Below are 12,780 nucleotides of genomic sequence, written 5' to 3'. Positions count from 1 at the left end.
GAGCTGATCTTGCAGCAACCTGGCATTCTCCAGCAAGGACAATGAGTGCGCGCTCGGCTGCCGCTTTCCTTCAGTTCAAAGCCCAGACCATAAAGCTATTCTTAGACCTATAAAACCATTTCTCTAGCTCCGGCTGGCTGCGGCAGAGCGCTGCTGGGGAGCCGGGTTTGCTGGGCAGATCAAGGTACTGAGATTAGAGAACGTTTGCTTTGCTGAGGGTGGAGGGGGAGGCAGCGAGGACTGCGATTCAGCCACACAACACTGGGAGTCTTTGTACCTGGACCTGGGTACAGCTCAGAATTGCATTTCCCCAGGGATCGCTGGAGCTGCGCATAGCAACTGGCACCGGGCCTCAACCTGATCCCATATCTTTAGGCAACAATGGCACTTCTCAGCCGGGAGGAAGGCTGCTGGCCCATCAGCTAGACAGCCGTGGGGATGGGCAAAGAAAGGGCTCAGTGTTTGCCACAGAGCCAGCATGTTTAAAATATCTTCACTCACAGGGACGTCTGGGGCCAGGAAAACCCGTGGGAAATCTACCCACGTCCACCTGCTGCTGTGTAAAGGCACCCAGCCCCATGGGGCAGGGAGCAGTCGGGCAGTGGCCTGTGATCACCCCGCTGGCGAGGAGAGGGTGCCAGGTGCTGAGTTGGTGGATGTTGGGCAGGTGTACAAGGGAAGGTGTTCTGGCAGACTCCGCTCTGAGTCAGCCTGGCTGCAGATCACCAGGGGGGTGAGGCCAGCCCTGTATGCCAGCAGCTGCCCTAGGTACCCATGCTGGGGGGTAGCAACAGAAGCAGGACTGGGAGTGACAGGACATCTAGGGACCCTGTAGCTCACACAAGTGTTTTGCTGTCTCCAGCTCGGGACCCAGGGGGCTCTGGGCTCACGGACGGGGTGCCAGCTCCAGGCCAGGGCCCGGGGGCTCTGGGCTCACATGGACGGGGGGCCAGCTCCAAGCTGGGGCCCGGGCTCACACGGACGGGATGCTGGCTCCAGACTGGGACCTGGGGGGCTCTGGGCTCACATGGACAGGGTGCTGGCTCCAGGCAGGAGCCTGGGACTCATACAGACACGACCCTGGCTCCAGGCAGAAGCCTCGGAGATCCCAGGTTTTAATGTTTGTTCTCAGGTATTTTTAAGAGGTCAGCCCCTGCCCCTGCCCCTGCCCCAGCCCCAGCCCTGCCCAGCCCAGCTGAACCGGAGCCAAAGGCCGCTCCTCTCCCTGTGTGGGGAGTTAAGAGACACAGGCCATTGCAGAGAGATTTGGGTGCGTTTTCTGCCAGCCAGCGTGAGGCTTCCCTGGGTGCAGCACCTGGCCCTGGCTCAGAGGGGCAAGGAAGATGCACGCAGCATGGCAGGCAGGTGAGCCTCCAGCAGTGCGGAGTTGGGGGAGTAGTGCCTGCCCCGGCTGGAAGCTCTGCAGAGAGATCTCCCCTAAACCCGCCCGTCCCAGACCCACCACAGAGCTAATGTCTTCTCCCCGCACATCCTGCAGCCTCAGAGAGCCTCCCAAGACAGCACAGGCAAGTATCCTGGCCACTTGCTGCGCCAATGAAAGCAGGGCAGCGAGTCATTCTCCACATGTTCTGGAGGCCTGGGCCGCTGGGTCACGCCCAGGCAGGAGGGAGGAATCAAACATGCCACAAGCCCCCACCAGGTCACTTTTCAATCAAAGGCCCCATTGGTTTTAAGGGAGACTCTAGGGACCAGTGGAGCTGGATGTGCCCATGATGCCAGCCCCTCCCTGACTCACCCCGTGAGCTGACGTGGAGGGATTGGGCTCAGGGCAAAGAGGCGTGCAGGGCTTCGCAAGCTTTCCCCACATCTCAGAGAGGGGTCACGAGGGCCTCCCTGCCCCTTTCACCAGCCCAGGAACTGCACCTCCTCCTGTGCCCCCCCACTGCCGCCACATGGCAATGACAGCCACTGCCTACATGGAGGTGTCCATTAAGGAAGTGGTCAATGGGTCTGTTTGGTGCCAGGCACTCAAAAATCACCAGTCAGAAAACACCTGCCCCCAACACACGAGATAGGCTTTGTTCAGGAGAGTTTGACAAAGACTGAACCTGGCTCTGGTTCTTTGCCTTCTGGGGCCTGAGCTGGCCTCGCATTTCCAGCTCTTCTCCCCCGCCACGAGGGCCACAAACCTCCTTTTAAATCACACACAGCTGAGAGTCTCCTGCAGTCACATGGCTCCAGGAGCGGGGCTTAAAGAGTTGCCAAGGCTGCTTGTAGTAGGCAGCAACCCATGCAGCTGCCAGCTCCCCCCAGCCCAGCAGCAGCAGCCCTGAGCTCTCAAACAGGTCTTCACACCTGCTGATCCCAAAGCACTTCACAAAGGGAGGGAGAACTCAGCAGGTCACCACTGGAAAGCTGCACCTTCCTGCCAGCGGAGCGCTGACCTGCTCCTTGGGCAGGGTGGGAGAACACAGGCCTTGCAGGCTTGACATGGCTGGGCCTGTCTCACAGATCAGCACTAATGCGGTCTGCGTGCTGCCTCACACCCACCCTGACTGTGCAGCCCTGGGGCACCGGAAGTGTCAGACACCAGGCTGCGTGGGAAGGAGGGGCTGGATCCTACTTTGCATTTCCCAGGGCACTGTCCAGATCAATTCCCTTCCCTCCCCTCTGCAAGTGAAAACAAATCCATTTCCTCCGATTTCCCTGCCTCGGGCACTCACTTGTGCTGGGCTGTGCTCTCCAGTATGGCACGGGGGGCAAGCTTCACCATGCCAACTTAGCTTCTTTATCCAGGGACAGCAGGAGAGCATGCTCTGCCGTGCCCCTCCCTCTGCCCATGCAGGTTGACTTTACATGTAGTGACACTGACAGAGGTCCTTTATAGCCAGCTTAGAGGGGCCCTGGCACGACAAAGTTGGCCCAGAGTTTAGATATTGTTAAAAACGTCAAACGTACCCCACCCCACCAGGCACCCCAGCGCTAATGCCTGAGAGCCCCCAGTGCAGGTCAAACGCAGGGAGTGGAGGAGAACTGACTTCCAGTCCCTGCCTTTCACCACTCGCCAAGGAGCCAGTCCCACGGGCCTGGAGAGAGGCTGTCGTTTTAATGTCTCTGCATTTTGAGCAGCGAGTTCCCTCAGTCTGAGCACATGGGGGGAGCCGAGGGGGCTTTGCACCTGGCAGGCCGGCTGAACCCTCTGGGAGGTACCTGTGCCGGGGCCGCCCCGGTGCCACTGCCTCCTCGCTGTGACAGGCCGGTGGTTTCATTGGCAGCTGTCCTGTTAAACATGAATGGAGGGCAGAGCAAATGGATTCTTCACAGGTGGGGACTTTTTCCTGCCCTGCATTTGGGTTCAGTACAAGTTTGGTTTTGGTTTTAGAAGCGACTCCCTGCACGAGTTCCTGGCATGCTCGTCCCTGTGAGAAGCTGCCATCTGTAGCTGTGCTGGCCCCAAGCAGTGCTGTAGTCTGCACAGGCAAAGAGCCCTCACGGCGACTTTCTGATTCTTGCAGATTCCACGGAGCCTCATTTATAGCCAAGGCAGACAGGCCAGAACACACGCAGGCAGGCTCCAAGTCTCACAGCCTGGGGCAGGAGCCTCACGAGGACTAGCAAATTCTAAGCACATCCTAGAGTGCGTTAAATGCTCTCAGCAAAGCGGGAGGCAGGAGTGGGCGCAGGACTCCCAGTCTCTCCTGGCTACGGCGCGCTGGCACAGACCGCGAGCTGCGGAAGTCGGGCTGGGGGCACTCGATCCTGCTGGCCTGTCTGTCTCGCTAGGGCAGGACCATGAGCTTCTTCTGTAGGGTCTGAGGGGGGAACAAGAACCTCCTCACGATGTCATCAAGCTCCTCCAAGGCCAGCTGGGCATGAAGCACAGTGACCTCATCACGGTCCGAGACCACCACTGATTTCAGGAGGCGGTAGAGATCCCGCAACACGTCCCTGAGAACCTGGGGAGAGACCAAGAGTCATCACTGCCCGATCTTCACATTAGGAACAGCCACAAGCCAGTGTCCCCCATTGGGGCACAGACCTGACGCCTTCTGTCCAGCACCCCAGGCTCCGCCAAGTCACTACAGCAAATCACAGCAGTAGGATCACTTAGGCACAGAGGGGCAGGGATTTGTCCCAGTTTCCCCACCTGTCAGAGAGGGACCATGATACAGGCCCTCCTCTGTAAACACTGAGCACCACAGCTGAACAGTGCTTGCTCCCCACAGCAGATGCTGAGCCAGTGGATTTTCCCTAAGACAGGCAAGTGGTGGCTTTTCTCCCCAGGGGCAGGTTTCTAGTTCCTCGGCTCGGGGACTGAAGCACGTACAAATTAGACAAGTTGTCTGGCTGTGCATGTCCATCCCTTACTAACCCACTTGCCATGTGATCCACTGCTCCATAGGAGTGTTGGCTGCAGCAGGCAGCCAGGCTGCCCCCCCAGGTCAGAGAGCTGCATGAACATCCAGCCAGGCTGAGGGGGGAACGGGGATCAGACAAGGGTGGGAGCATGTGTGGCATTCATGGGGAAGGGATGCACAGAACCAGGCTTTCCCAGCTTTGGAGCAAGAGGTTCTAGATCTCTGGGATTTGGGCAAAGGCCTTTCTGGACGTGCATATAGGTCAGAAAATCCCAGTGGCAGGGGTAGATGAAGTCCAGAGATGCCTGAAAACACAAAGTCCTTCCCTGCCTTGGTAGTAAGCCTGCTAACACCTTGGTGTCCATGCTCATCATGGAAAGGGGCTGCCCCCGGGGCGTGTGATGCGCAGCTCCACAGCTACAGTGGCACCATCCCGGAGGGAACAGGGCAGGTTCTGGACTGACACACCAAGTTGGTAGCTCCAAGGTCGACCGAACTGGTGCCTGCATTTTCCAGTCTACATCACTGCTTTGTCCAGACGAGCTGGATCTGAATCCCCTGCAGCTGGACAGCCAGATGACAAGGCTCTGGGGTGAGGCCAGGGGTGAGGGGTTTGAGAGGGCTCAGGGCTGGGGTAGGGAAGGGGGTCAGGGCTCTGGGCTGGGGGTGAAGGGTTTGGGGTGCAGGGAGGGGCTTCAGGTTTGGAGGGAGCTCGCCTGCAGGCACACCTCCCCCAGCTCCCATTGGCCGGGAACCAGCCAATGGGAGTGCAGAGCCAGTGCGTGGAGCCCCATGGCCCCCTGCCTAGGAGCCGGACCTGCTGCTGGTCGCTTCCAGGGTGCGGCGTGGTGTTTGAACAGGTAGGGACTAGCCTGCCTTAGCTGGGCAGCACCACTCATGGGACTTTTAACGGCCCGGGCAGTGGTGCTGACCAGAACCACCGTGACCCAGTGCCTTACATTCCACAGCCCAGAAAACTACTGCCCTAAATGATCCCCTTCCCCTCCTTGGCTTCTGCACCCTTCCGTTATCCAAAGGCTTTATCCCCTGCACCCCCCTGTCTTCACTGTGTTACCTGATGGCACAGCAATGGGTGGGAGAGAACCTGTCAGTGTCATCCACCTCTAGCAGGGGCCAAGCGAGGGCACAGTGCAACGCAATCCCAGCCTGGCTCTGGGAATTCCCAAGAGCAAGAGAACTATTTCCTTTAACATGGGAAAGGCACCCAAACAAATTCTGCTGCTGGGAACATCAAATAACTGGCAAGGAGAGCGGGGAAGTCCTTGCCCCTGAAGAAAAGGGCCAGTCCTCAGTCCCTGCATTTACATGAATGCCCCCACGGCAATGCCCACGGCTTTCCAAGACGTAGTACTGACATGTTTTACCCGTGTCCACCGGCTCCTGTGCCAAGTTCTCCTTTCCTCAGTCTAACTCCTGACAGGGGAATTCCACTCCCCTGGCAGGGAAGAGGCATCTTGGCGGGGAATCCAGCAATCAGCAGGAAAGGCCAAGAAGAGAGAGACAAGGCTGGATGCCTTCCTTGGAGTGAGAGGCTCCATGACCACCTGCAACCTATCAAAACCTCTCCCTCTGGCTGTATCCCTGTATGTCACTTGCAACTGACACTGCACTGCCCAGCCTAGGTCCCTGGCCACATGGGGCCAGGCCATGAGGGGGGCAGACTTTCTGCACTGCTGGTGGGGGCCAGCCAGCTGAGAATGTGCAACTGGCAGGGTTCGTTTTACACACAGTCGAGGGCACTGCTGTCTCCAACAAGAATGACATGGACCTTTCATCAGGAGCATCTCTCCTTGCTGTGGAGAGGGATGGGCAGGAAGGCCTCACACCAAGGCAGAGTCCCTTATGTTCACAAGCTAAGGGAAGGTGCTGTCCTGTGGGGAAGGGAAGAAACAGGCAAGTCCCTGGGTTCTCACCAGAGCCATAGTTATTCATCAGGAGGCTCGAAGGAACCAGACACTTGAAATGGCCCAGCCCGGCCTTCTCTACCCCAGTGCCTGCTGTTTCAGCTGTTGGCTCTGAAGATCAGAGGGAGGGTGTGCCTCTTCCATGCACAGGGAAACGGGTGCCAACAAAATGTACCAAAAGGGGAGACTCCAGATACCTGCCCAGCAGAGGTGCTGCAAAGGAAGTGAGGGCAGCTGGAAAGGACGTACACAGCCAGAGGGTGGGTTTGGAAAAGGGATTTTACCAGTCAGGTTCACTGGCATACAAGCCCCTGGGCTTTCCCCACTTCGCTCTGCAGCCAAGCCTTGAATTCAGTGTTTCTGTGGGACCACAAGGCTGCTAGTCTTCCCAGTGCAACATGGGGAACCCTGGAGTATGAAGCCCAAGTGGCTGCTGTTAGTGCCAGTCCTGAGTAGCAGAGCTCTGAGCCGCTCTACCCAGGAATAAGACTGCCCCGCACAAGCGCCCAAGGATAAGCTGCCAGCATGCCATGGCCAGGAACACAGCTTTGCAGGACCTGGCCAGCGCAGTAACTGGAATGCTGGCACAGTTACCAACAAGTGAGTCTAACCTAGGGGTCCCTAGCGTGCCCTGCAGACAAAGGGGGAGGAAGCTGTTGTGTAGACAGGGCTTCTCCGGGATGCGATACATTAGAATTCCCAGTACTCCATTCAGTTCATGTCTTATCAAACTGACTCACACGTGACAGTTCATCCTGAAGACCTGTCCGTGTCCCCCACCGCACACCTGGCCTCTTCCTCTGCTGTGCATGTGGCCGGCACTTCTGCAACTGCACCACGAATCCCAAGGGCAGCTGGCATCACAAGCCTGTATGAGCACCACCTACTGCTTTTTGGGGGAATTTCACCTACCGCACTTTTAATGCCAGACTCACTCCACTCCCCTTTGCAGCAATAACCCCGTGTCATGCACCTGTTGCACTCACTGAGCAGGATTTCGGGGTGACTTTCCAAATGTTTGTGTTCTGGAGGGAGGTGGGAAAGGTGAGGCCCCAGGGAATTTGCCTATGTTGGAATTCTTGGAACAGCAGCTAAGCCTCAGCAGAAACCCCTCTAAACCATAACCAATGCAACACCACACCTAGCATGCACACTGTCAAACTGCCCATCCCTCCCCAGCACGTGCCCAAGGCACTAACTCCATTTCACAGATGGGGAAACAGACAGAGGCCCCATAGCAAGTCAGGGACAGAAGGGGATTAGAACTCAGGAGTTCCTGACTCCCAGTCCTGTGCTCAGTCCACTAGGCCACATGCCTCCCTGAACTGAGCAGGCTACCTCAGTAATTTGTACACCAGCCACCCACTGAAGTTACAGTCATTCAACAAGCATTGTGCTGCAGTGGGATGGTATCAAAACACTTCCACCTTAACCAGCAGCTTGTTCAGGTACAGCAACTACACTGGAATCCTCCTCCTGGTAAATTGCCATTTAATAAATTTTATATAGCACGTTGTTCACACAGGAATAAAACCTCACAAGCAAACAACAGGGAAGAAATGAAGGGACAAGCACTCCCCCACAGAGAAACTGACATCTGGCTATACTGGGACAGATAACCAGGACTGGACAAATCCACTCACCCATGACAAGTGGGAAGCATTCACTGGAATGTGATTGGGCACAGGTAAGAGTGTGTGTGAATCTTCAATTTCTTTATAAAGTAATATTCCATTGCAAAAGTTGCTAACTCTAATCCTTGGTTGTGGGAGAGGGAAAAACCTTGGCAATATGAAAGAATGTAAAGCAATGCAGTGTCAACTTCCTGAGACTGCAGACAGCTCCAGTGCCTCTGCTGCAGCTCATAGCTTTCCCATACTGTAGCAGAGGAGATTAACTCCACTCTGGTCAGTTTCACTTCTGCTATCCAGAATTCTGTAGGGAGCAGTGCAAATAAGAATGTCAGTTTCACTGTGCTGCAGGCATATGGGCAACAGCAGAGGCAGATGCTGGTACTATTCATTCTCACTGAGAGAGAGAACCAAAAATGGAGGCTCAGGGAGTGGGAAAGCTATAGAAATCTGTCCCATCTTGCAGATGCTCTTGAAGGGGTGGAGGGACAAAGAGCAGCTCCTTTTCCCTGTAAGCAGCTAGCAAGAAGAGAAATTATCAGACACCTGGTAGAGTATTTGTACACAGACAAACCTGCAGTAGGAATGCAAGCAGCCAGCTCTCTACCTTCCAGGTTCCAGAGAGAAGCATATTAACCACACACAGAGCAGATGAAAACACACAGCCAAAGCACACTGGGAAACTGCCTATGAGTGACAGGAAGCAGTAAAGTAAAGGTAGCTGCTGTGAGACTGTCATGCTCTCTCTCAATCTCTGGTCAATGGTATCAGCCACAGCAAACCTGCCCTAGCTGCTGAGAGCCCCAGGGGAGAAAGTGTTCCATTCCCAGCAAGAACTCTGACAATACTCAGTGCTCTGAGAGCCTGCAGCAGAGCAAGCGCCAGTCACCGAAGGGCAGCTTGCCGATGCCACACGCTGTCTTGTGGAAGTGGGGGAAGCAGAAAGGTTAGAGGCAGACAGTTAGTAGGGAGAAGCAGCAGGGCAAGGGGGCTGTCTCCATTTGTTTTCTGCCTATCGAGGACCTTGATGACTGGCTTTGAAAGTTTGCAGAGGAATAAGGCTAACCTGGATGTGAGTCACTCTCATATAAATGTTCTTTTCATTTGTGCACTACAGTGAGCCTCTGTCTATATGTGGAGCACTTGCTGGGGAATAGCTCTGCAAAGGAAACAGGAGCCCATAGCCCATTCTGCAGCCTGTGTCAACACATGCTCAAAAAGGTGTTAAAACAACTTTGGGGGTGGAGGGAGACGTAAGACAACAAAAGGCAGGAAGCTGCTGGGCAGCTCTCAGGCTGCACAGGGACAAGGAGGTGAATCTAGGTCAGTAGCAGAGTGTTAACTCAGAAATCCTGGTTTCATTCTCGTAGCCTATGCAGTGAGTGCAGGAAGTGCAGAGTGTGACAAGCGAGGGGCTGCATGGGGCTTGGATTGCTTTCCCCGGGGGTCGGTTCTCCGGGTGCAAGCTGCACGACCTGCAGCGAGACACCGAGTTAGGAGGCTGCTGCTTGCAAAAGCAGAGCCCCTCCCGCCCCCAACAGCAGCTGCCAAGGAGCAGGCTCTGTAGCCAGGCCTAGGATCCAGTCCCGTTGCCCAGGTGCTCTCTGCAGCGAGTGCGCCTCACGGACATGAAGGAGCCGCCGTGGTTTAGACCCGCTGCTGGGCTGGCCTAAGAGCTGCTGACACCAGCATATGTTGTCCAACGTGCTGGTGTAAGAGCAGCGAACATGCAGCTTCCCAGACGGGATCTGCTCTTTGCCGCCAAAACATTAAACTCTGACATGGGATTTCTAGTGAACCCAGAGAGACACGTCCCAGATTTTACATATTACCACATCAGCCTTTATAGCGCTGTGCTGTGCAATACCCACGCACGACGACAGCGCACACGTCTGGGGTGCTCTGACTGCCCCACAAAGGGTTGCACTGACAACCTGCCTGGAGTGCCAGCACTGCACCCGACTGCCATGCCATTGGCCTGGTATCAGCTGTCACTCTCTTAAATACAGAAGTGCAGGTGGTGGAAACTACAGATCCCAGCATGCCAGAAGCTGGGACAGGACAACGGGGATGGATCACTCAAAACTGCCGTGTTCTGTAGATCCCGTCTGAAGCATCAGGCACTAGTCACTGTCGGACAGGATAACGGGCTAGATGGACCATTGGTCTGCCCCTGTATGGCCCTTCTTATGTTCTTAATACTCTGTTTTGCCTTGTGATGGCCAGAAAAGCCAGCTCTCAGCACGCTAAGGGAACTGCACATTGGCCATGCCTCACCTCTGCCCAAGGCAGTCCTGTTGTATGACACGCCTATTGCCACTCCCACAGGGCTGAGCCACTTCTGGTGGCACAACTCCTAGTACCCGCTGTATCGCACTCCGTTAGCAGGTCCCTCACACTGACCCCACAGGGTCTCACATGCAGCTTGGCACTACCCAGCAGGATTCTGTGGCTACAAACCCACTGTGAGGAAGAATCCAAGGGGCCTCGGCAGACAGCAAGGAAGGGCAGCACAGCCTGAAACCCCATGGCTCTCTGCTGAACACAGAAGCACCCAAGGGGATCGTGTATGTTATTACAGGGGATGGAGCTTGGTTCAGACCAGCTCCTGACTTCACAGACGCACAGTTCAAAGGGGATAAACTAGCTGAAAGTTCAGCCTCACCAGTGAAGAGCCAACCCTGCTCTGACGTCTTTGGCGGAGTGGCTCAGTCATTCCACACACAGGCTTTACTAGAGTGTGATAAAGAGCTGGGCTTTTACCCAGGGACAGACCCAAGGAGAGGCAGGCACCTGGGTGAGGGCTCACTGGCGTTCAGCAGACTCCCCAGCTGGCTAGGACCTCCCCCTGCATGCAGCCTGCTGTAACAGAGATCCATGCACAGAGAGCAAGCCTCAGCACAGAAGCAGAGGAGGGATCTAGGGAGCTCTGGTGGGTAGCAAGTGCTGCCCATTCTGTGCAGTGTTGCCCCTTCTCCAGATGCTGGGCCTGCTCCTGACCCCAGCCAGGGGATTCAGAAGATGTAACCAGCCCCAAATGGCTGCTCTGAGGCTGGTGGTTCCGGGTTGGACCTGCTGCCATTGTTACATTCAGGCCCTGGGGTCACATGGGATTGGAGTCACACACTATCTAACCCTTTGGCATCTCATCCAGAAGTCACACTGCTCCATCTGTCCAACCAATTTTATGGGGAGAGCAAATGACCTCTTGGCCTAAGAGGGTGACTTTCCCAGTGCACCACCTGCTTGGACAAATGGGGACCCTGGATCCCCACTGAAGCACTACACGGAGGCAGAATCCAATAGTGTCCACATCTTCTAGTCCCTGAACCACCCTCTAGGTGCTGGGCTGCATGGGGGCTTCTCCAGCTGACAGCTTCCTAGCACCACCTCAGACACAGCAATGCCAGATTAAACTTCCCCAGAGCACAAATCTATCCCTGGCAGTGCCAGCCCAGCCCCAAGCGCTGTCACTGTCAACAGGACAGGCTTTTTATAACGCAGTGGACACCAGACGCTCTCTCCCACTCTCTGCAAACACACGGAAGAGCAGGGAAAAGGAACAGGGCAGCCCAGGGCTGGCAGCATGTCCTGGGTGCTTTCATGTGTCAGAAATAGCACTGATTAGACTGAGGCAGAGATGGGAGTGAAATCTCTGGCCATGGCAGGACGACAGCCTTTGCTGTAGTAATGCAGGGAGGTTGCTCTTCATCTCTCCAAGGAAGACAGTCACTGTTGCAGTGCTAAAGCCACTGTGGGGAACGGCCAATAGCAGGAGCTGCTGTGTAAGTGAGGAAGCTGGGATCAATGTTAATGCAGAACATTAACAGTGGGTGCTGGGAAGTGGAGGAAGTCTGTAGCTTTTAGGGTAATTACTGTTCTCGTAATATTTCACCACATCCATGCTGGTGACTCCTGAACAGATCTGTGCATTAGGAATCATGAAACCAGGACAGAGGGGAGCTCCCGGGTACTCCAGGAGGGGGGGATCTCCCCGCTGGGGACTGGCGCACCCAGACAATAAGAGGAGACGCCATTGTGCACTAATCTTAGAGCTCGGCACAGGAGCTAGGCAGGAATCCCTGCAGGGGAAATGAATTCCTAGCTCACCGTTACGCTTTCATTAGATGTGGAAGTTTAACCTTCTGAATTATTAGGCTCCCAAAAGCCGCATGTTGGGTTTTACTGCCTGCAACATCGAGAGGAAATGTTTCTTGTAACCCTTCCCAGCGACTCAACACACACAATCAGAGCCTGAACTGCTGCTCATAGACTCATAGACTCTAGGACTGGAAGGGACCTCGAGAGGTCATCGAGTCCAGTCCCCTGCCCTCATGGCAGGACCAAATACTGTCTAGACCATCCCTGATAGACATTTATCTAACCTACTCTTAAATATCTCCAGAGATGGAGATTCCACAACTTCCCTAGGCAATCTATTCCAGTGTTTAACTACCCTGACAGTTAGGAACTTTTTCCTAATGTCCAACCTAAATCTCCCTTGCTGCAGTTTAAGCCCATTGCTTCTTGTTCTGTCATTGGAGGCTAAGGTGAACAAGTTTTCTCCCTCCTCCTGATGACACCCTTTTAGATACCTGAAAACTGCTATCAGGTCCCCTCTCAGTCTTCTCTTTTCCAAACTAAACAAACCCAATTCCTTCAGCCTTCCTTCATAGGTCATGTTCTCAAGACCTTTAATCATTCTTGTTGCTCTTCTCTGGACCCTCTCCAATTTCTCCACATCTTTCTTGAAATGCGGTGCCCAGAACTGGACAAAATACTCCAGTTGAGGCCTAACCAGCGCAGAGTAAAGCGGAAGAATGACTTCTCGTGTCTTGTTTACAACACACCTGTTAATGCATCCCAGAATCATGTTTGCTTTTTTTGCAACAGTATCACACTGTT

General features: G+C 55.0%; 1 protein-coding gene across 4 annotated transcripts in view; it reads right to left on the bottom strand.

Annotated features, from left to right (window-relative positions):
• Positions 1 to 2,019: 2,019 nt before the first annotated feature.
• TANGO6 (transport and golgi organization 6 homolog) overlaps positions 2,020 to 12,780 on the bottom strand; it is a 92,598-nt gene continuing 81,837 nt past the window's right edge. For all 4 annotated transcript variants that reach the window (XM_030581294.1, XM_030581297.1, XM_030581298.1 and 1 more), the window contains one exon: positions 2,020 to 3,917. In XM_030581294.1, the coding sequence (XP_030437154.1) occupies positions 3,741 to 3,917 (177 nt within the window). In that variant the 3' untranslated portion in view covers positions 2,020 to 3,740. The remainder of the gene's footprint in view (positions 3,918 to 12,780) is intronic.

This window comes from Gopherus evgoodei, chromosome 12 (genome assembly GCF_007399415.2).
Source record: "Gopherus evgoodei ecotype Sinaloan lineage chromosome 12, rGopEvg1_v1.p, whole genome shotgun sequence".
NCBI classification, from domain to species: Eukaryota; Metazoa; Chordata; order Testudines; family Testudinidae; genus Gopherus; species Gopherus evgoodei.
This window is presented reverse-complemented; position numbering and strand designations above follow the sequence as displayed.